Source organism: Elaeis guineensis, chromosome 6 (assembly GCF_000442705.2).
Source record: "Elaeis guineensis isolate ETL-2024a chromosome 6, EG11, whole genome shotgun sequence".
NCBI lineage: Eukaryota > Viridiplantae > Streptophyta > Magnoliopsida > Arecales > Arecaceae > Elaeis > Elaeis guineensis.
The window spans coordinates 10,191,867-10,216,436 of NC_025998.2; the positions used below are offsets into that span (position 1 = coordinate 10,191,867).

Genomic DNA, 24,570 nt, shown 5'->3' on the forward strand with positions numbered 1-24,570 from the left:
ATAGTCACTCTCTGTCTCTGAGACATGTTATTTATATACTCTCTCTCTCAAGACATGCAAAACCATCCTCCTAGCGATTACCACGAGTTTGAAATGAATTGATACTCTTACAGACATGTTATCTATGGTCACTCTCTGTCTCTTAGACATGTTATTTATATACTCTCTCTCTCTCTCTCTCTCTCTCTCTCTATGTATGTATGTATGTATGTATGTTTTTTCTATGGCAGCATACATATGTTATTGAACAGCTAAATGCCTTCTGTAGTTATTTTAGCAATAATTGAAACACTTTCAAATTTCCTCTTCAGAAAATAATAATTGTCCTATCAACCTAAAGCAAATGGATGGGCAATTAATTATTTAACCATATTTATAGCTACATTTTTTTTACAAGCATATCTGACCAAAGTTGTGGCCTCCAGACTCTGACACTAGAAAGATCATCACTGTCCTAGTAATTTTTTCAGCTCCTTTTTGTTCACCTGAAATAGAAAATGCAGTGAGTTGTATGGAAGGGACATTGATATGCAGATGTAGAAATCAAGAATCTGACAGAATATATCTCACCTTTCCCATGGCATTTCGAGGAAGGGAATCCCATAAAAACAATTTTGATGGAATCTGAAAATTGCAATTAAATATTCACCAATAAGAAATAGATCTTATATGTGTAATGGCTTATTTGCTACATAGCACTAACAGAGGTGCAAAATCAAAGAGATACGCAAACAGATATGAGAAATATTCTGAAGAATAACCTTGTATGGAGCTAGTTTCTCCTTGGACCAACTCTGCAGTTCCTCCAAGCTAATAGCTGGTTTCAGTTCTTGCTCTGATCTTCTCTTTGCATCCGCCTGAGGCACAATTATAGCACATACAACTTCACCATAGTCCTTGTCAGGTAAGCCCAGAACGCAGCACTCTGAGACAACCTCATGCTGCACAAGAATGATCATAATTGTGTCAAATCATTATATGAAGGGCCTGCTCAAGTAATCTCTGACAATTTCAGAATGGCCGAATTCTTTTCATTACATACCCACAAGTTGTAGATGTTATTGCCATTTCAAATGTGTTCCTTTTTACATTGAAATTGAATACATTGCAAGTATATTGCTTCAATAAGAACAAGTTATTTGATGATGCATTTTGATAAAATCGACATTCATCTCAACCACCGTAAACTGATTTGCAAGCCTGATCTTGCAAAATAACATAATAATGCTCATTTTTAAGTATAATGAAAAAAAAAAAATCCTTTTCCAGGAAACCTCGGGTTGATTTCTGAAGTATCAAGCATGAAAATTTCCAGTTAGACTTGACAATGTTAAAAGCCAAAAAGACTATAATCATTCATATCTAACAATTGTAAGGATAATAGAGTTTCTGCAAGTAAATTACTGAAATCATCTATTCCACAAGAAAGGAATACAAGGTGACTGTTATGATGGCTACTTTTCGAAGTAAGATTTGGAGTACAAAACAGGGAGTTACTTGCCTCTAAAAGCACTGATTCAATCTCTAGAGCTGAGAGCTTATAACCACCAACTTTCATGATATCAGCATTTGTACCTGCAAATGAAGCCCATAGGTGGATGTTAGCATTTCTCTAGTGTAGAAGCATATGAGACTTTGACATCCAACTAATTGGATCTTAACAAAACATATAGTAATATATCTTTTGAAGAATCACAAGAACATGTCATCAAACCAAATTCTCAAAAATCACATTTCTTCATTTCCAACATATAAATCTGATAACCATGCCATGGTGCCAAAATTCATGGTTATCTGTTAAAATCACAAATTTATCACTGATTACAATGTAAACATTATGAACCACATGTGGACCCACATTTGAGTTGGTCTGGAAGCATCCAAATCATAAACAAGATCAAACCATTAAAAAAACAAAAAAAGCTTCTAATATCAGAAAGGCAACCAGGAGGCCCACTGGCTGGCTGACCATGCCATTTAGCGAGGCTCTGATTTTATATGGACTGATACTGATAGTCCTCAGATAGCTTTACTTGTTCAAGCTGATGCTGTGGTATGTACTTATGCAAGACTGAATCAAGATGCGTCATACCTCTGCTTCAGCCCAATAAACAAGGGGAAAAAATGGAGAAAGAGCTTCTGATATGCTTCATGGAAGAATGACTCAGAAACTTCTAACTCATGGCTTTTATGGACTTGGGAATTTCTGATAGCAAGCACTTGTTATACCTTCTTGATACAGAACATGCACAATTAGCTTCAACTAAGAAAAGTATTTTGTTTCCTCCCTTTTGGATGCATAGAAAATTTTAACTAAGAACAATCTTATGTTGTTCATTGATTCAAATAATTTCAAAAACTGAATTTACAATGCTAAGATGGATCATGTCCATATGTCAGGCAATGATTACTAATAAATTGGTAAAAATGATCCCAAATACCCAATGGAATACTAAGTGTGACCATAGGCAGGTCCAAATGCCATAATACAATAGTCAAATGCATTATACCTGGTACACAGTAAACATACCCCCTCCCTCCCAACACCCACAAAAAAAAACAAAAAAAACACATATGAGTTATGATAATTATATATATGATCTTACAAAATTTACTTCAATGAATTATAAAAAACAATCAGATACATTAAAAGAGTTTGAACAAAATAATAACCATTAGGACTTATTCTCATGTGATTAAGAACGAGTAAGCTGTGTTAGACTTTAGGTTATTTTGTGTATTTAAAGACTACAATTAGGAAAGTGTTTAGAGGATCCTAGATGTTTTAGAATTCCTCAAAAGTAGGATTTTTAAATCTTAGCAGGTAAGTGATGCGGGACAACCCTAAAGAAGAGAGAAAAAAGAAAATCAATCCTAATGATCAAGCTTTCTTCTGTTCATCAACAACAAATCACGTCCAGCCAGGGGCTTTACCAACATCGAATTAAAAAAAAATCAAAAATCAACTGATAAGGAACGAAGGTCCTTGACAGCATATGATCTGTAGAATAAGAAATCACTCCTCTCAGCACGATAGATGAAAATTCTGGAGGAGACAGTTCTTCTCTTGACGGAATAGGCTTGCATGGGTAGATGGTGGAGTCGAATCAGAGTCGCAGAAACACTGAATCTTAAGTAGTATGATAGAAAGTGGACCTCACACCCTTCTCTTGTGGGGCGATTTTGGGTCTCACACCCTCTCCCTCTCGGAGCGATTGACACAAGTATTTGTGGAGTTTATAAAATCATTCATTGTCCTCTTAATGGAAGATACAAGAATTTATATAGGACTCTAAGGGTCCTATTTCTTTAGGAATCTCTTATCTTTTAAAAAGAAGAAATCAGCCCTCCACAAAAAAGTAAAGCATTATATATGATAAAATAATCTACCATGAGAAAGAAATCAGCCTTCAACAAAATAAGTAGCCAAGAACTCTTAAAGAATTCTAGGAAAAAAATAAAACTCCACGTGGGTGCTTGATGCTTGACACAACTTGGCATGAGCACAGCACACGCTGGCATGCATATTTCTTCTCTTGGCATATGGAGAGTGGTGGCTCCAAAGGTGACGTGGACAAATCCAAATATGGCCCTATGGACCCAAAGCTAAATGCATTAAAAATTTATTGACTGAAAATAAATAACTGAAGTAGAATCAATCTAATGAGGCTTCTTCGATCCAAATGGAATTTAAATCATGTTGTCGATTTTTGATGGCTCTGGTGTCCGCGCCAGTAAGGATCCTTTTGATTAGGAAAGCTAACACTTTGATCGATTGGAAGTCATATTTTTTGTCGATTTATCTCACAACAAAAAAAATAAAAAAAATAATATTGATTAGTAAAGAAAAATGAATCATCATATTGGATAATACAAAACAGAAAATCTATCTTTTCCTCTTTTTAGCTTCATAATTTGAGTTCTTATGACCATTACCTTTCAGGATACATCAAAGAGGCTATCTAGATCATTAAACCCCCATGCACTCAATGAAGCATTTAGGGCACAGGGTTGAATAACCTACATTTTTTTCCTCATTTCTTTTGGTTCATTTCACATCAAGCTTTAATGCATTTTTGAGCAAACTGTTTAAATTTTAAGCACAAAGCATGTTGTTGGATAATCCACAAGGAACAGTCACATGGTTCTCATAATCTTCAAGAACACAGACAGAATGCTTTTGAATTCAGCTTTACAGTGTAATCACCTCTCAAACACAAAAACCAATAGTGATATACTGAAAAATAGTGTTGCAATTTTTTTCAATAGATATGCTAATCAAGATTGGTAGGCCATTGCAGCTACAAATTTGTGAAAAGCTTGCTCTTCCATTCTCTTAGGCAAGTTGCCACAAGGAGAAATGTGAACTATAAAGAAGGAAAACATTAAAAAGGAAACATAGTTAAATGCATGAGAATAATATTTTTCTTACGTCCCAAGATTATATAGTATCCGTCCTCATCCACTGTAACTGTATCACCAGTCTTGAAAAATCCACCATCAATAAATGATTCCTTTGTTATCTAAAACCAGAAATGGCAAAAGAAAAAAAGGAAAGTGAATACAAATAGCAAAACCCTTGAAAAACTATAGCTTATTATTCCAAAGCCTAAATCCACATCATTGAAATCAACTCCAATCTACACAAGTTTGGAATTTCTTAATTCCATTGAATTAGCTCACAATCACAGGTTGCAATCATACAAAGAGAATTACAGAGGATTTCTGTAACGTCATAGCATGACCAAATAAAAGTTCAAATACAAAAAACACAAGATTTTGCAACACTTTTTCTTTAAATAACCATGGGAGCACCACAAGTTATGTGGAAACAACACAACCAAAGTTCAAATTCGGAACCTCCTGTCATCTAGTAAAGGTATGCAACCTCAGGCCTACATTGCAGCTTGCAACTTAAGGAGCAACTGTTGAGTGGCACTGCAATAAAAATCACTATTGCAAGCAATGCCTTGGAACTCCAACCTCAAATGGTAGCAGGAATGTAGGAGCGAACTTTGTTGAAAGGTATGATAATTTTGATGTTACTGACTGTCAAGTGGCACATGAAACAAGGATGTGAGAGGAATTGAGAGCACAATATCAATGAGTTTGGCTAGAGTTGGAAAGCTTTCGGCATAAGGGAATAAGATGAGTATTAACATTCAAAACTGCATACATCTCCAGGGAACTAGGAAACACTATACAACAAAGAGAAAGAAACACAATCCCCAGATCTTCAGTGGGATCATTGAAAGAACAGCTATAGTCATATATGCACATGATGCAGCAACATACACTGGCATATCTTATCTAACCCTGCTCCATCCTCTTCAAGCTCAAGTAGAACCAACATTTCAGAGCTTGCCAAGAGAATTTTGAAATAAGCTGCTGGTGCCAATTTTCTTGTAGTCCATGAATAGCTTAACGGATTGTAATCTTCTATTCTTTCTTTGAGTTTGTACAAGTAAACTATGCAATCTAAATCTATGAACTGGATGAATGTTTTTTCTTGGTAAAAGATGTCAGTTTTTATTTGGCTTTTAACAGTCACATGAGCATTTTCTTCATTGTTTCAGTACTCAGTAGTGCTACTGGAAGTGCCTCTTGATAAATACAAAATTCAAAAGATTACATGTGTGTGTCTAAATACCTTAGGCTGCTTCCAGTATTCCTTAAACAGTGAAGGACTTCTAACACAAAGCTCGCCCACTTCAGTTGTTCCAGCTCCACTCCCGTCTTCCGGAATAATCTTGACCTGAACACAAATCCAGGAGATAGCATCAAGCTTTTTAGATATATTATTATCTAGAATCTGAAAGATCCAATAGGGAATAAGATTTTAATTAATAGTGGAAACAATAGTTGCTTTGAAAATTCCATGCAATAACCATCCAGCATGTTAGATGTAGCTAAAGATACTGCACATTGATAAACAGAGATTTGGAATTATCATATATATTGACTATTCAGAAAACATTTTGCAGAGAATAATAAGTGAAGAAAAAACAAGGAACTGTAAAACCAAACGAACATCAAGATAACACCAAAAGAGTCAATGACCAACAAAGGACTCAGCCACAACATCAAAGGTGTCGATTTCATAGTTGACATAAAAGAACTCACAAACAGCTCTAGGTTTGATAATCAGACAGCGACATGATGAGGCAAACATCTCATTCCCTAATTTTAATGCTTCTAACAAAGGGGATCCAACCAATCAGGACCCCCGCCCAAATGTCTAACTGCAAGCATGCAAGACTTACAAGCTCAGAATTTTTCAAAGTTGAGAGCATTAAGTTAGCAAAATAAAAAGCATGACTGATATGACAAATAATCTGCAATTGTGAACTGTAATGATGATAATCTCTGAATGAGAACTGAAATAAGTGATGCCCCAGAAAGTAATCAACATACCTCTACTCGAGGAAGAGGATTGCCAACTGTGGCTCCCTTTCGAGTACCATGCAAAGGATTGGATAATGCCATGACAAACTGTAAATCATCATGTCAGCAGTAAAAAATATATGACCAAAGTTTAAATTTGTAGGAGAAGCTAAGGCATGTGTTATGTATCAACTTGGTACATCCAACAGCATAACCAAGTAGTTGAATTTTGAATTCAGATTACATAACCATTGACACTGACCTCAGTCATGCCATAGCGCTCCAAAAGACGATGGCCTGTTATTTCTTCCCACTGTTTCAGGACTGGATATGGAAGTGCTGAAGACCCACACATCTAGGGGTGGAATACTTACATCAATAATGTTATTTATCCATATATCACTAGAATGAATCAGGTTAGTTTCCGATTAAGTAGAAAGACAGAACATTCAAAGAGCTGAAATTTCAAGAAAAATTACTGCTCAATTTTGATATAGCTACAGAAGATCTACAAAACAGAGATTCAGATTGTGTCGAAGCAATATCAGCTTGAGTAAGCATTCAGATTAAGAGTTTCAAGGTTCTTGGAGCTGTTGCTTTTCAGATGCTGCATGCTTATAGTTCCAGAATATACAATCATCAGATACTATTGTTAGCTCCATCTTACATTGAAGAAAATAGAAGCCAACATCTAATTATTAGAAAGAAAAAGAAGATAAGAACAATATAATGAAAGAATTAATCGATGTTAAGATCCATGCCAGTCCATTTGAACAAAGCCCCTTTTGTCTTTCTTTCTTCAGCAGACCAGTCCTATAGACAAGTCTGCATTTTCAATTCTATGTTTGCATTTTTGAAGGGAAAGGATAATTCTTTTGGTAGATAGGGAAAACCTATTTTGCCTTTCTTCCTCCTTCGTCTAAACTATTTTAGTATTTCCAAATCTAGGGGAATCTTGGAATCTTATTGTGTGCCATGAAGTTGAACTGCAATGGATCATACTTTGATCCATAAACCAAAACTCAGACAACAAAAACAAGGATCGTACGTCAAAAATTAAGGATTTCCATTATTCAAATAAAGTGAAAACTGGCTATTGCCTGTTCCTTTATGTACCTTCACACAGAATAATGATAAGAGTAGCTCTAAATTTTGGTTGTTTCATATTAAACTTTACTAAAATACAAATAATTAAATAAATAGGAACTTTTCCTCTTGAACTTTATTAAAGCAATCACACACTGTTTAATATTTGTCATGGTTGCAATATAGCAAACTGAATCAAAATAAAAGAATTAACTTTGAAAGCTCACTACAAGTTAAGATTATTACTCATTCAGTTTGATGGAATATGGCTCTTTGACTTATAAATTTGTGTTATAAAAATCAATGCAAACTCCAATAGCAAACCATGCATCTTCCCTCTTCGTTGAGACACTTTCCAAGTCTAACCTTAAAGCATAGCTCCCCTAATGGATAAGCTTAAGCAGCATTACCAGCAAGGTAGGCTACCGATCTACCCACCAACACTCTAGCAAAATTGCCTATGCCAAGAGAACAGCACAACCAAGAGATTCAAGTCTGGCTGCAAACATACCATGATATTCTCAAACTTCAGACGAACACAACTTGACCCTAAAGGTTAACTCCAAATAGATAGAATAAAACTTGTCGGCCATAGTTAAGGTATTCATTATAAAGGAACTGCTATAGGCCTCCTTGCCAAATGTACAAATATGTAATGTCCACCAATTTGAGCTGGTGTCAGGTGCTCCCCTCCCATGCACTCCCTTCCAACCCTTTCCCCAAACCTGCCACCGGCCACTGCCGCCAACTCCATTGGAAAAAAAACCCTCCTCTCCTCGCCACTGCTGATGCCAGCAAGAAAGCTCTAGAAGCATATTACTGAGGACCTCTCCAACACCTCCTCCTCTTCCTCCACCACCACTGATGACCGTTACCTACTGATCTCCCTCCACTGCCATCTAACCATCCAGACAACAGCCATGTGCAATCCCTCCCCAAGCTTCCCCCGGATCCCACCTCCTCCCCAATTAAAGATCATGTTGGATCTTCCTGCTCTCACCAGAGGAAAGAGAGACACGAAAGAGTTTGAGGAATCTTTTTGTTATCAAAATTCAAAAAAAAAAAAAAAAAAGACGAGCAACCGGTTGTCAACCAGTTATTGATGAACTCACATTTCTGCCCTTCATGCATAAATGGATAAGATCTCTCCTTTTGTACAAATAAATATATTAGAAGTGCACGATAGCAAAACCCTTATTATAATCAGTAAGATTTTATGCCTATTTTGAAATACACACACACACACACACATGTGTAAGCATGTGTTTTTATACATAAAATAGTACAGTCTAATTATCAGTCACTATATTGAAGTACAACCACATCATATAGAACAAAAAAAACTAAAATAGCTTTTCGAATCTACCCTTAAATCCTTAAAAGCAGTAATAATTTGTTGGCACCCCAATATGCAACAAGTATCATAAATAACATAGATTAAAACCACCACACAGGACCAAGCTTCATACAGGCACATCAGTAGAGAAGTTATGAGAAAATCATCACTTAGTTACCATGAGTCGCAATTTACTTGCAGCTGAAGCAGAAGCTACTTGTAGATCTGAGTCCATGGTTTCATAGCCTTGTAGCAGTCGAGCGTACATCGTTGGAACCTAGAAAACCTCAGAAACTCTCAAATTGATTCAAGATTGAGTTGGTAATATACATTTAATACAAAGTCAACAAAATGCATCAAAGTAACAGTAAAATATGCAAAATCAAAGAGATTATAATGGAACTCACAAGTCATATATTAGAGATTACATCATTTCCATAGGACAACCATTTTGATTTGATCTTTCATAACTAAAACATTTGAGAAAAACCTTTTATGCCATGAACCTTACAAGGATATCAGGTCCACTGTCAGTAATTGCTTTAAGAGGTAATCAGTTGTGGCATTAGGGCACAATTACTGCATCTAAAGGCAGTCCATTTATGACTTCCGATTATGTTCTAGCCTTCTTTAATGACTAAGAAATGTTTTAATCTCTTAATTTAGGATTGTTTCAATAGTTGAAGCAAACAGTAGCTAACACAGGGAAACAGGTAAGAATCTCAACCAGCATTCTAGGAATAGAAATCTTATATATTAGTAACATGGGGAGCTTACTCCGGTAAACAAAGTAATAGCACCATCTACAATGCTTCCATCTTTTGGGTATGATTCACGCCACCTCTGCCACACACCACGAACACTGAACTTTGGCATAAACTCAACCTGCAATAAACACCAGCAGAACATAGACATCCAAGATGGAAACATTGTATCATAAAACGTTATCTGATTAAACCTATGTACTGAACTGCATTTTGTGATGTAACTTCACAACACATGTTTGACTAATAGAAATCAGGGATTCCAAAAAGAATAGTTCAAACAACTGCAATGAACTAATCTCCAAGCAACATTTATCTTCTAATAGAAAACCATGTCATTGTGTAAAGACCGTTTATCAAAAAGTCCGATTAATTACCACAGCTCCGGCATAAAGAGGTGCAAGTAAAGCATTAAAGAGACCATGCACATGTAACCAGTAGTTAAGGATTCCAACTTATTTAAAAAAATGAATAATTTCCGTAAAGCAATAAATGTCTTAATATATATTACTTCAGAAATTTAAGTACCTAGCTTTATATCAACTAATTAAATTGCATTCTTGGTGGATATGGTGTAAAGGTAGACAATGAAGAAGCTGATCCGAACATGTATATTCCCATGCCTCTGTCAGAATTTGGACCTGAAAGCAAGCCAAAAACAAGGGTAACATCATAAGGGAAATCTTTTTTCACACAAAATTTGTAAAACCATTCAACCGTTTGCAATTCACATTCCTCTGAAATAAGTAAAGCCTAATTCATACCAATTCTACATTACAGAGAGCTGTGCATACCACAAACAAGCAGAACAAACACAGGCACAAGGAAAAGTTTGGGTCCCTAACAAGTTAAAGTAGGATCCAGATATTGACCTGAGAAATTATGCTTTTGTGTGTGTGCACAACACCTTTTGGTTTACCAGTTGTACCACTCGTATAAAGAATCAGAGCAGGGTCATCACCTGCATAATAAGAATTGCATTCATAGCAAAATTCATGTATAGCCAGTAATATGGAAGCAAAATATACAGGGATTCAAACAAAGTTACCATTTTCTTTGTTTTCTCTGTCATGAAACTACAGACAGGCTATCACAAATGTTCTTTTGGTGTATTATTCATGCCTGATTTGATTTAAAAAATATTAAGGTACATCATTTTGTGATTTGGCATGGATCAACGATGGTACCAGTTCACCCAACAAATGGAGCACCATGAAGTTGAATTTAAAGTTAATCCTATGAAAAATAAGGGTACATTAGATGAAGTTGCTTATATCTAATAAGATTCACTTCTTCTGTCAAATGCTTCTTATATATAATTACATAAAAATGGTAGAAAAAATATCACAACTTCATAGATTCAAATGTAAAGTTAAAGACCATATAGTAGGGTAAATAATTAGGGTAATCTCACATTATATAACCTTGGAGAAATATAATGTATGCTATTAATTTCCAAATGATTGATAACTGTGAAAGGTGAAATGGTCTAATTACTAATAGAAAACTTTGACATGATTTTCAGATGCTTGAGTAGGAGAGGCTTGACAGCTAGAAATCAACCATACATGGATTACCTTCAGCTACTCTTGAATCCTCAATTTCCCCAATCAACTTGGCAACCAAATTGTCTGCTGTACTACCTGACTGCTCCATGCTGGTGACAGCAGGAATAAGAGATAAATGAGCAGAACATTTAGAAGCCACATTCTCCAAAAGTTGTTGATGCTCTTGAGTGCTCAAAATCATGGAAATGTCCTACAAGCAAGGATATCTCAGCATGTATGTATTGCACTATATACACTCCACAAAAACACAAGCAAAGAAAGACAACTAAGAAACATACAGCTCAACCATACCATAGAGAGAATATGAATTTAGTTTTACTTCAGTAATACTCAAGGTTCCCTTTTATATCATCCCCCCCACCCCCAACCCCCCACCAACACAGGAAGAATGCTCCCCTGATAGATATGTAGCTTCACCCAAGCCCAGCAGGATCATAGTCATTTTTGAAGAGATATGAACTACAGGTGGGAATATGTTTTAAACTTTAGCCTTCCATATGATTTTCACCCAGCATCCTTGTTCCTTACCCAATTTAATTTACAACTCAACCAGGAAGATGGTTGTGCAAGTGCTAGATATCCTCCAACAAAATTGCAGAAATCAACAAATCAGCATCAATCATCAAGAATCCAACAAAAATTCTCATAAATATGTGGGTAGTGTTCTTACAAGAATGAGATATTAAATTTTTAACTGGATGATGTGAATATGATGGATCCAATTTACTATATCATGGAAGCAGTTCTCGGAGCCTGAAGAAGATACATAATACATGTATAATCCCCAAGAATCCCAAACTGGAACTATATATAAAGAAATAAACAAAAAATAAAAAAAGCCAAAGATTTCTTCCACTCCATCTGAAAGTTGGATGCAATGAAGGGAAAAAGAAAATGCAAACACTAGAAGAATATTGAACTACTGTCATTTCCTACATATAATTATACTTGCCTAGTGCACAAATAGGTTTGAGCACAAAGCTCATTTGGCAAGATAAGTAAACAAATGTGTGATAGGACAAACCGAATCATTCATCACATGTAGAAGCTCTGCTTCTGGGTAGCTGAGTGCAAGTGGAACTGCAACACCTCCACAAAGCCAAGTTCCTAGGATCCCAGCAACAAATTCAGCAGAAGGTTTAGCCACAATTCCTACCTGAGCTCCGTCAAGGTATCTCATTCCATCAGTGCCCTGAACATAACAGTATTCATTAATGCACAACTTGTGTATCTGTATAATTTGAAAAATTATTTGATCAAAAATTTCTGGATTAAACACAAGTAAATCATAAAGAATTATCAATGTCTGATAAGCCTTTAACCGTATATTTAGCAGTAAGTTTCCACCTTATGTTTTAGCTGAGCTCCAACAACATTCAAAGTTTGTTGAAAGCACTGGATAGAAGATTAAGGATACAGAGAGAATTGATGAGATACCTAAAAATATTAAAGGCAGGGGGAATAGAATGCAAAAGTGCTTCCAGGATCTTGTGTGATGGCCACAAGCATTTGAGATTTGCAGAAATATTACTTTAAAATAGCAATCATGTTCTATGCCACAGAATGTTGGCCAATAAACAGGGTCCATGCATTTACATGGAGTCTCAGAGACATCAGAAAGCTGTGGTGGACGAGTCATCAATGAATATGATACAGGTAATGTTGCAGCTGCATGCACTAGGGATAGTGATGAATCACAAACCAAGCTGGCATGGGCATGTGTATGTTGAGAAAAATCCAAGGAGACCCTAGTAAGGAGACATGTAAAAAGAGGGGACAGCAGAAAAGAGGAAAACCCAGGAAACTAGGGTCACAGAAAAATATGATTTGGAAAAGGTTGTTTTAAAAAGGATGTAGGCCTCAATATAACTGAGTGCTGAAGAGTAATATATAGAGGCAACTTGATTGTTAGGTCAGGCATGTTGATTATGGGTATCAAGTCAATATTCCTTTTGTGAGGGCTATGGGGGCGAGGGAACAGATTTTCATAAAATTTGTATACAAACAGCACATCCATAATACATTATATACTTTTTTAAATATTTACCAATTCTGTTACCTGCAAGTGTGGAACAATTACACTGAATTTTGAACTGGTCTATATTAGCTTAATAGAAATACTACATATAACTTAGGGCTACAAAAGGAAAGCACCTAAGAAATTAGACACAGATATAGATGGCAATATATGTGTGTCTGTGTGCAAGAAAATTAAACTTTTGGAACAATGAAACTGAATTTTGATCTGGTCTATGTTAGCTTAATAGAAATACTACAGATAACTTAATCTACAACAGGAAAGCATCTAAGAAATCAGAAACAGATATATGTAGCAATATATGTGTCTGTGTGCATGAAAATTAAACTTACTTTAACATCTTTGTTGCGCAATAAGTTGGAAACATTCAACGCAGATGCACCGAGTTGTAGATAGCTATAACTCTTCTGTTCAGCTCTTATAGCAACACGTTCATTAGTTGCTGAAGCTTGCTTAAGAACTGCTTTGAGAACTTCCATGAATGTATGAGATGAGGGTCCTGCAGTATTGGCTATATAGCAAAGAAAATAAGATATCTCGGAAGCTATTTGTTATTTCCCACAATAGGAGTGATATAAAGTCATGAATATAAAAATCTCATGATCATCACTACATGCAATTCAACCCTCCAGCTTCTTTTCACAATCACTTGTTCAAGATGTGAAATGATTCTTTCTATTTTAAATACTAGAATTGATGGTTCAAACAGCAACACAGCTATCGGCTTCCACCACAACAAGTCTACCCACTGGGTAGGGATTTACTCAAGAAGGCTCAAATAGGCTTGTTGATCTTCACAATGGAATAACTATGAAGTAGTGCAGAGTTACAAAACCGACATGAAATAGTGTTGGTTGAAAGCATTTTGGAAGATAATGAAACCAACATGCATGAGATATATATACCATCTGATTTTTATCAAAAAATGATCTTGAACCAAAAAAGTTACAGGCAGCTTTTGCAAGTAAAAAGAATTACGAAGAGATCTCATAGAACCCTGACACAAAAGATTATAGTCCCAATCTGACTGCTACTCAAACACAATCCATATCTACAGCATTCAACGATGACCAGTAACAGTTGATTTCTGTCAGTGCCTCCGATTATATCTGGGTCAAAACATCGATTACACCTAAATTTCAAACAACTAAAAAACTAAGCAGCGTTAGTGATGAAAGGTAACACATAACCAATCCCTGTATTGGCCTCAGTTGTTTCACTTCAATGAAAACATCATGCAATCCCATCCATGAAGTTTTCCCTTGAATATATAAATCAGTGTGTATTTTAATTCATGTAGACACACATATACCATCCTTCTTCCAGAAAACATTACAGAAGAAGTCAAGCTTTTTCCGCAAAGAGTTTTTGCCTCAACACCGTCTTGTCATTAATGTCCTACCATCGGCAAGATCACCGCCATAGCCATACCAATTTTCCCATAAAAATATCAACTTTATTCTGGCAAGACCCACTGACAATTATCCTTGTAATCCTTATTCCATGCTTGACAAAGCGTGAACAAAAAGCTAAAAGCCTTCGTGAAATTTATTTTTAAAGAAAATGTCAGCCCAGAGAATGCTCTGCATTAGAATAAAGACCGCGATCAGCGATCGGATGCTTCAATTTCGTTGGAGTAAAAGATGATACAAATCTTGATCACGGTTATCCAAAAAAACTCTTAAAGAATAACCAAAACTCCATCTCCAAACTTCAACAAGAAACAGAAACCAATGCAAGACTCCTCTCGACGAAACAAGAGCTCCCAACCCGCTTCAGCTTCCTGACAAAACCCGGATAGAGGCAGGAAAAAACACCGCAAGAACAAAGATTGAGGCCAAGAAAAGGAACTCACCTGAGAAGAGACGAGATCGGGGGGTGAAAAATCCTAGAATTCCCGGGCGCGGAGAGGCTATTCGTCCATGTGAGGAGAGGAAGCGAACAAGAGGAGAGGAGCAGTTGGAGGCTTTGAATGAGTTCATTAAGAACCGCAACCAGTCTATTTAATCGCCGCCACTGGGCCCTAGTCCTCCCCCGAAAACAAAAACCAAGAAAAGAAAACAAAAGAAAAGAAACAAAAAAAAGAAGAGACAGAGGAGATACACGGGCGTTCGGCCACCTAACTATGGCTATTAGTTCTCGCGGAGGAGGAGAACGCCCGGGGCGTGATCTCTTCGATAGGGACGGCGATATCAGAGGTAAAACGGGTACAAAAGATCACCGTCCTTGTCTTCAAGATTCGTTTTGGATACGGTTAGACGGTGATTAAGGAACGCAAAGCGATTTCTTTTGTTTTAAGATCGCTAGCGATGGAGATGGCTTACATGAGTGCAGCCGACTGCCGAAATACCGAGGTTAAATAAGTAAACGCCTCTTGGGTTCTGACAGGATTATATTGCTTATGTTATGGAGTTCTGTTTTGGCCATCTACAACTCAATGCCACATTGTCATCTATTCTACAGCATTTATATCCATCAAATTTATCACAAGCTGGATGTCGAGCAGACTTTTACTGCTCCCTCGGATACCAAAAAAAAAAAAAAAATCAAATGCAGCATTATATCTTTTATCAAATATCTTACTCAAAACTTCAAGGGGCTGCTCTGTTCCACTTGCAACACAATGGAGTTTTCCATTTTGTTCTGTAATACAACACAATGGTGTTCATATAATAGGATATCAGCTTTCTAGCTCTTTTTGCTTCTAATCTATACCCTTTTTGTTTGTTGGCTGCAAGTATTTTTTTTTTTTTGGTTGTACTATGGTTTGTGTATCAGACTTTTCATCTTTATAAATGTTCAGCACTCGGTTATCAAAAAAAATAAAAATTAAAAATTACATCTTGGGCAAGATTTTAGGTTGTTACAGATAATTCGGTTCCTCTGTTGGTCAAAATCGCTATCACATTTTCGAACCAAATTTTTTTTGCACCAAAAAATTATTTTGTGTCAGCACAGATTACTCGATGAAAATTGAAATTTTTAAATGTTTTCAAGTGCCTTTACAATATTTTTTTTAAAAAAAAAAACTAGTGTCACACATGTTTATGAGTAGTGTTGTGGTTCTAATAATGTGGAGGGTACTAATAGTCCCACATCGATTGTGAGTCAAAGAAGACTCGCGCTTATAAGGAGGAAAAAATTCTTCCCATATGAGACGTCTTTTAAAGGGCAAAACTGTAAGGCCCATGGGCCAAAACGGACAATACCTCACGTGATGGGCCGAGTCCTTATCCGCACCACATCGGTTGTGAGTCAAGGGGGACTCGCACGGGCCGAGCCCTTGTCCGCGCCACATTCGTTGTAAATCAAAGAAGACTCGCGCTTATAAAGAGAAAAAAATCTTTCCCACGTAAGTCAGAGCGAATAATACCTCATGTGACGGATCAAGCTCTTGTCCGCAACAAGTAGCACCAATCATTTATACTAAAAAATCTTTCCCACGTGAGCCAGAGCGAACAATACCTCATGTGACAGGTCGAGCCTTTGTCCGCAACAAGTAGCACCAATCACTTATACTAAATAGTTAAAATCAGGAGGCCCATAAGCCAGAGCGAACAATACTTCACATGATGCATGAGCCAGAGCGAACAATACTTCATATGACATCCATGAGTATAAGTCAGAGCGAACAATACCTCACGTGACTCCATGAGCATATCTGATGTGACTCCATGAGCCAGAGCGAATAATATCTCACGTGACGAATACGTGACTCCATGAGCTAGAGCGAACAATACCTCACGTGACGAATTGTGACTCCATGAGCCAGAGCAAACAATACCTCACGTGATGGATACGTGACTCCATGAGCCAGAGCGAACAATACCTCACATGATGGATCGAGCCTTTGTCCGCAACAAGTAGCACCAATCACTTATACTAAATAGTTAATATGCAAGAAAATACAAATTAGATTCAAATATTTAACAAGTTTAGCATAAATAATAATATTTAGATAATATTTGACGGGTGTCGTTCAATAAATTACTTGTCAACCAAATATTAACAAAAAAAATAGTAGAAAAAAATTAATAGCCAGTGGTCATCATCATTTTCAGAAGAACCAATGGTGTGCAATAAAAATATTTAAAATTATGGTCAAATTTAACCCACTAAATATCAAATTCGATTAAATTTTCAAGGATCCAACTACTTCAGGGAAGCAATTCCAAGAAAGATAGTACTGGATGAATTCTATCAATCATTAGGAGAAATTCTTTACACACTGCCCATGGTGTAGAAAATCTGATATGGAGCATACCATTTTGTCCGATTGATCCATATAGCCATCACTTTCCAATGCACATTTTTTTGGTACAGATGAGTAATCACACGATTCTGGTGCGAGTGCTCCCCATCAAATCAGAATACAAAATATCCTGCAGGATTCGAGGACACCTCTGGCCATGTCTCTAAATTTAATCTCCAGTGTGCTCAGTGATAAAAGAAGCAACCCAATCTACAGTACTATTCGTCTCACGAAAGACATGACGGATCGACACTTCGATAAACTCTCGGAGAAAATTTCAGATGTCATGGAGAAGCGGATGAGTCTCCAGGTGTCTCATGTCATTCCGGATTCAGTCGATGACGATCATCAAATCACCCTCAATGTAGATCCTCTCCAACTGCAGCTCCTGTCTGGCATAGATAATATCCATCCAGACAGTCCAAAGCTCGCACCTGGTACGGAGGGCTCAAATAAGTATGAACCCACTGTCGCCAGCAATTTGACGTCCGATCCTCGAATGACAAAGCCAACACCGCCCGTACCATCTCTGATGATGTTGTCGAAATTAACCTTGACAAACCTCGAGGGTGGAGGCTCCCAGGAAATGAAGATAACCCTCCAGTTTGCTGCAGAAGCAGCATAGAGATCCCAGGACTTGAGGGTGTCATAGGATAAGACAGTCATGTCAAAATGACAATACTCCTCGATCAGGCTCATAGCTCTCTCTAGCACCCGATGTACAGGTACCATTTCAGCATCGAAGACTAGATTATTTCTGAAGAGTTAGATTTGATAAGCGACATATGCCATCTCCCCTTTAGGTCCAGATCGACCCTCTGGTCATGCTCCTGCAAATCATATCTAGAAAGGGGGCCATCCAGGAGCCACCGGTCGCCTCCTAGGATTGGTCCCCCGCCCTCCTCCAAATCAGCCTCGCTCTCGGATATCATAGGATAGCATGCTCTATCGACTTCTCCTTTAAACCGCAGATCAGACAGTCAGTCAGGAGGTCCATACCCCTATCCTTGAGCAGCATGCGGATCAGAAGCCGATCCTAAGCAACCTTTCAAATAAAGAGCCTCACTCTAGGATGAGCAATCACCTTCTAGATCCAAACAGCCTCGATCCTTCTGCTCGGAGCTACCCCACAAATCATGGAGAGATCCCTCATAGGGGCATTAAGGTAGTACGAATGGCCCCACACCCTCAGATCTTGGGTCTGATGGACAGGTATTGGGATGGTGATAATCCGATCAGCAAGCAGACCATCAAAGAGATGGATAATGTCCTCAACTCTCTAAGCCCCATCACCGGTGGTAAGCAGATTGCAGACCCACAGATGGTCATCCACCTCCATACTAACGTATGTTGGCCATCTGGACAAAGGGAGGCTAGAAATCTTGATATCCTGGCTCACATCAATTGATGTCCCATCTTTAATCAACTATCTGATCTAGGCAATCACTGTAGGTGCACGGGTGCAGATCTCCCTCCAGATAAAGGAGCATCCATGAGTAGCACAAATCTGGGATCTCTGAGTCCACACTCCATATCGAGCCCTCATCATCCTACTCCACAAGCAGTTGGATTGGAGAAAAAATCTGACCATATACCTGACAATCATAGCCTCCCTCCTGTCCAACAATGACTGAATTCCAAGGCCTCCATCTCTCAAGGACTGATAGACCACCTCCCAATACACCAGATGGATCCCTCGCCCATTATGTCTAGAACCCCACAACTTCGGATCCCTCACCCATTATGTCTGGAACCCCACAAGAAGTTGTGGAAGAGCTGCTCCAACCTCCTTAGGCTAAAAATTGAAACCATCGTATTCGCAAGGAGGTAGATCAGGATGCTGCTCAAGACTAATTTGACGAGTGTCATCCTGCCCATCATAGAGAGGGCATTGGCCTGCCAGCCATTGAGAAGATCCTGGATCCGCTACTCCATGTGTCTACAACCAGTCCATCGAAGATACCATCTCGTAATAGGAATCCCAAGATAAGTCAGGGTCCCCCATCTGCTCCTGGATCCCCAACCTGTCCCGAATAACCTGTTTCACCTAGACCTTTGTCTTAGGGCTGAAGATGATCAAGGACTTCTATAAGTTCACAAGCTGGCCAGATGTCTAGTAATAGGCCTCAATGATGGCAGCAAAACATCTCACATTTCGAATGAAAGTACGGCCAATAAGAAGACAGTCATTGGTAAAAAATAGATGTGAGAGTGGCTTGGTCTCAAGGGTGGGCCAATAAAGCTCCAGCTCCGATCCTTGGGCCGTCGCTCTCAACGTCTGAGACAAAATGTCAGCACATAAGATAAACAAATAGGGGGAGAGAAGGCAACCTTGTGGTAGTCCGACCGTCGAGTGAAATGAATCCGTCGGGGCTCCATTGATCAAAAGCGCAAAGGTTGGAGTCTCCACACAATCTATGATCCAATCAATCCACCTACCCCAAAAGCCGAGCTCTTGCATCATCCACCGTAAAAAGCACCAACTCATCTAATCATAGGCTCACTCCATGTTCAGCTTGATTGTTATTAGGCTGCGGCGAGCAGGAGTCCGTCGAAGATCATGCATGAACTCCAGGGCAAGAAGGATATTATCGATGATGCTACGACTGCTAACGAAGGTACCTTGCTCAGGATAAATCAATCAAGGCATAATTGGCTTCAGATGTTCGACCAAGATCCTAGCACACACCTTGTAGAGGGTGATGCAAAAGTTGATCGATCTGAAATGCTCCGGGATAGATGCATCGGGTCGCATCAGGATGAGGGTGACCAATATCTTCTTCCATTCCTCTGGGATGCCTCTGGAGTTGAAGACTCCCTGCACAGCCTCCACCACCTCATCTCAAACAATGGGCCAATAACAATGGAAGAAAAAGATGAAAATCCATCCGATCCTAAGGCCTTATCCTTCCCTAAAGATCAAAGGGCACCCCGCACCTCCATAGCAGACACCGGACGAGTCAAGGCCTCATTCTCCTAATCGAAGACGTGGGTCGCAGGTTGGGCCCCTCAAAGTGGAAAGTCCTCGCTAAATGCCGCTATCTAGCATGATCTGAAGAACTAGAAGATCAGTCCTCTATCCCCACTATCATCCACCATGGCACCATTGCTCCCCTGCAGCTGTCTGATGCAGTTGGCAGACCTCCAGATCATCGTCGACTGCTGGAAGAATCTAGTATTCCGATCGTCCTTCTTGATCCACTTAATCCTAGATTTCTATCTCTACATCATCTCTTGCTGTCTCAATAAAGAATGGTGCATTGAAAGCATGCGACGAAGCTCTCTCAGGTTTGACTCCTGAAGATTGCCCTCCTGATCCTCTCTTATCTGCAAGTCCACAATGTTCGCCTCCACCCTCTCGATCTACCTAGACAGATCACCGATCTTGAGATGATTCCATCAGAGGAGCCCACGCCTAGCTAGCTCCAGCTTTCAAGTCATCCAATATCTCGCATCTCCACGAAACGGCAGCCTCCACACCTCACTGATCAGCTCTTGCATCATAGGATAGAAGATCAGAACCTCTCAAATCTGAAAGGAGCCCTAGGCACACATGGGCCATCGGTGGTGACCAAAAGCGGGCAATGGTCAGAAGCAATCCTCGATAGATGTTGAATCTGATGCTCTGAAAAATACTAGAACCAATCAACAGTGGCAAGAGCACGGTCAACCCTCTCCTAGACTCTGGCTGCCCCCTGACGATTATTACACTAGGTAAATCTAGGTCTAGAGTAACCTAGGTCAATCAGGCCCACATCACTAATGAACTATCTAAATTCTCTGGACTCAGCACTATCTACATGCTGCATGCCGCCCATCTTCTCATGAGACCCGATAATGCAATTGAAGTCTCCAGCAATAAGGAATGCAACCCCTGTGATGCTAGTCTGAAAATCTTGGACTAGAGCACCGTCTGCTCTCTATACTTGGTCCTCGCATACACGCTGGATAGAAGCCAAGGGCCTCCAGTCTCCTCTGAAATAACAAGGGCCACTTGTTGCTCACATTTGTGGAGAGCATCTACCCTAATCAATCCACATCTCTACATCAACAGGATCCCTTCCGACAGACCCCTAGACTCCACTGCTTAGGAACTCCAAGTTGCCCGGATCCGTCGCCTAGTTTGGACAACACTCACTCCCGAAAGTCGGGTCTCAAGGAGGATATAGATGTCAGGACAGTCTGCTGGATAATCTTGCCCAATGTCGATCGAAATGAGGGCTTTTCCGCCTCCTGGGAGTTTCAAATCAGTACCCTCTTTCCAATGCATAATGTTCACAATTCCACTTTTTTGTTTGAAATTTTGAATGACGAAAATATCTCTCTTTTTGAAAAAATTATGACATCCTTTACGAATATTATGTCATCCTACGTTGAAATTATGATTTCTTGCACAAGATGTCATAATTTTTCTATCGGATGTCATAATTTTGATAGAGATATTTTTATTATTTAAAAATTTTATAAATTTTTTAATGATAAAAATATTCTTTTTTCTTAATGATATTTTGTGAAAAAAATCATGATATTCTGTATAGAAAGTCATAATTTCAATGTAGGATGTCATAATATTGACACAAAATGTCATAATTTTTCAAAATGAGAGGGATATTTTCATTATTCAAAATTTCAAACAAAAAAATAGAACTACAGGTATTAAATACGTATTGAAAAATGAGAGCTATGTGGCCCAATTAGATGAGATGATACGCTGCATATCAAATTTTCTATACTACGGGCAGCGTATAAAAAATTTCACCTAATCATCAGACCTAGTAACATATATAGAATCCTATTTGTTTGTTAAATAAGAAACAACCAAGTAACAGACGATGACTTTAAAACATTTAAGTGGCGAAATGGTCAAGTAAAAGAAAGAATAAAGAAGAAGACAAAGATATCTGATGGTAAGAAGCTGCAAATCCGATGGATACAAATAATAAATAAATAAATAAATAAATGAGGAACAAAAGCAGTTGAAACATTTGGAAGGAGTTAAAATATGATGAAAAGATAGAAAGTAATTAATAATATAATGATAATATAATCTTGAAGAAATAGATGTACGATTGTATAGTGATTTGGATAAGAATAGCAGTTGAGAGATGCTATTCATAACTAAAATTTTTCATAATTTTAATATCTTTTCTATTTAGATATGACTTGAGCAAGAAAAATAAGAGAAAGATGTTTATTTAATTAAATTAAATTAGCATATAATTTGCATGATATATAAAGTATGATTTTTTTTTCCATTTTTGAACTTTTTGAAATTGAAGATAGTTATATAATAAATTATAATAAATAAAAAAATTTATTAATCTAATTTTTTATTATATATTTGATAATAAATGCCAATGATGATCAAATAAAAACTCCTATTGCTGATATTAATACTTATATAATGAACAAAGAACTTTGTATAAGTCAAATTTTCTTGTAAAATTTCTGCCATTAATATTGATGCTATCTTTACCATCCCCAACGATGTGCAGGGTACAATCTTGAAATATACAATAATATAATATATGATGATAAATAAAAGATGTAAATAGCCAGAATGTATTGCATGTGAAGTAATGAAATTTTGGTAATGGAGGAACAAAAACTCCTATCCTTAATACCGATGTCTCCGTGATGAATAAAGAACTCTACATGTCATAATTCTAATAACATCAGAATTTAGATCGGTCCTTGTCACTTGGAAATTCACCTTATTCACATGGTCTCATTGATATCGATCGGTGGATTTAGACCTCTTCATTTATGTGCTCCATAAGCCCTCTGCCTGCTACCCGTACTGGTTGGACCACCAACTCCAATTTTTCAGCCTTGAGTGCTAGCCATGGTCCTCGGCCACATGCCCTTCCAGCAACGGCCAACTTCTAACCAAAAAGGGTTGGTGGATCACATAGGAGAAACCTGGGAGTCCAATTCAGGGATTCAACAATTTCCACATGAAACTATGCTTCAACTGTAAATCTTACAGATAAAACCATCAAACCCCGTTTACAAGTAACATAGAAGAACATTTGAAACCGATAGACTATTGGACATCATTCTCACGTAGTTCCTACAGAATGGGGCTGCACGACATGACCTACTTCCAAGCTGGCATCAAGAAGATCTATCTAAAGTTCTTTGGAAGATGTAGAAAGATCTAATAACGTGGTGACACTACCACCTTGTTGTAGGTGTAAGTGGTTGGCTTAGGTGGTCCAGCATCCTTTGAGCTACTCTCACAAGGGTCAGTGCCTGGAGCTCTCTGAAAACAAATTAAAGGTTCAAGAAATTCTAGCCATGTTTTTGATGAGTTACAATCAAAAGATGAACGAATATCAAGTTATAGAACAAGACTAGAACTGGATGCTGTCGATGTAGAAATTATTATTGGAAGTTATATATACATAAAGGACAGCATTGCGAATCACCGAATATCCCGGAACAACAACACTATTCATCATTGTGATTAAGATATAGTCAAAATTGCCAGACCACAATTAACTCTATGGATGACATTATATATGTTCAAACAGTTGATTTCAGGTAAGTAGGAAAGTTAGTGATTGACTAAACTGCAGCGCACTCTTATCATCCTGAGACAACTAGAGGGATTTCTGACAACTCAAGAAGTTCTAAGCCTGTCTGAGCTGGATGGATGCACCACAAAATAAAAGAGTTGTAGGTGGATAGGTGGTGCTTATAAAATCAAATTGCATGACTGAGAGGTGACATATTAATAATAACATTGAAAATAATACCGAAGAAAATGATGACAAAGTCATAAAAGAAAAGTTAATGATCAGCATTTTGTAAAAGAAAGTTTTGATTTAAAGAAAGAATAGATGGATGGGCCCTAGTATTCTCCATTCTAGTTATATAGGAGAATTGTACCCAAAATATATATATATGGGCCCTTGTATTCTCCATTCTAGTTATATAGGAGAATTGTACCCAAAAAATATATATATAGAAGAAAGTTTAATTTCAAGTCCCTCTCTTCTTACATTATCTTGAATTCATGTACTCATAGTGGAGAGAGTGGCACCATTTTGAGGTGCGCTACTAGTTTGGAGAGGTCAAAAAGCTTGGTCAAGCTAATGATGTGGAGTTTTCTCAAAATAAGATTAATTTTTATAAGC

At 37.8% G+C, this 24,570-nt stretch overlaps 1 protein-coding gene across 2 annotated transcripts; it reads right to left on the reverse strand.

Annotated features, from left to right (window-relative positions):
- Window positions 1-335: 335 nt before the first annotated feature.
- LOC105047362 (probable CoA ligase CCL8) lies at window positions 336-15,332 on the reverse strand. Of its 2 annotated transcripts, none has more exons than XM_073259141.1 (17): window positions 15,032-15,332; window positions 13,509-13,687; window positions 12,163-12,330; window positions 11,148-11,328; window positions 10,443-10,531; window positions 10,140-10,211; window positions 9,948-9,998; window positions 9,584-9,691; window positions 8,985-9,083; window positions 6,647-6,739; window positions 6,415-6,492; window positions 5,651-5,755; window positions 4,433-4,523; window positions 1,502-1,575; window positions 762-941; window positions 571-624; window positions 336-485 (listed from the first exon to the last, which is right to left on the reverse strand). In XM_073259141.1, the coding sequence occupies exons 1-17, from the start codon at window positions 15,156-15,158 to the stop codon at window positions 447-449; spliced, it is 1,788 nt and encodes a 595-aa protein (XP_073115242.1). In that variant the 5' UTR covers window positions 15,159-15,332; the 3' UTR covers window positions 336-446. The 2 variants fall into 2 exon arrangements, with proteins under 2 accessions (XP_073115242.1, XP_073115243.1); XM_073259142.1 differs by having other exon boundaries at window positions 13,509-14,959; window positions 15,032-15,168.
- Between the last annotated feature and the right edge of the window lie 9,238 nt (window positions 15,333-24,570).

Excerpts from the sequence above, each read along its gene's own strand:
- LOC105047362 (XM_073259141.1), bottom strand. The coding sequence starts at position 15,158 with ATGAACTCATTCAAAGCCTCCAACTGCTCCTCTCCTCTTGTTCGCTTC. Across the intron at positions 5,756-6,414 it reads ATCCTCTTCCTCGAGTAGAG|GTCAAGATTATTCCGGAAGA; the intron begins GTATGTTGATTA and ends ATTTGTGTTCAG. Across the intron at positions 1,576-4,432 it reads ATACTATATAATCTTGGGAC|GTACAAATGCTGATATCATG; the intron begins GTAAGAAAAATA and ends CTTCATTTGCAG.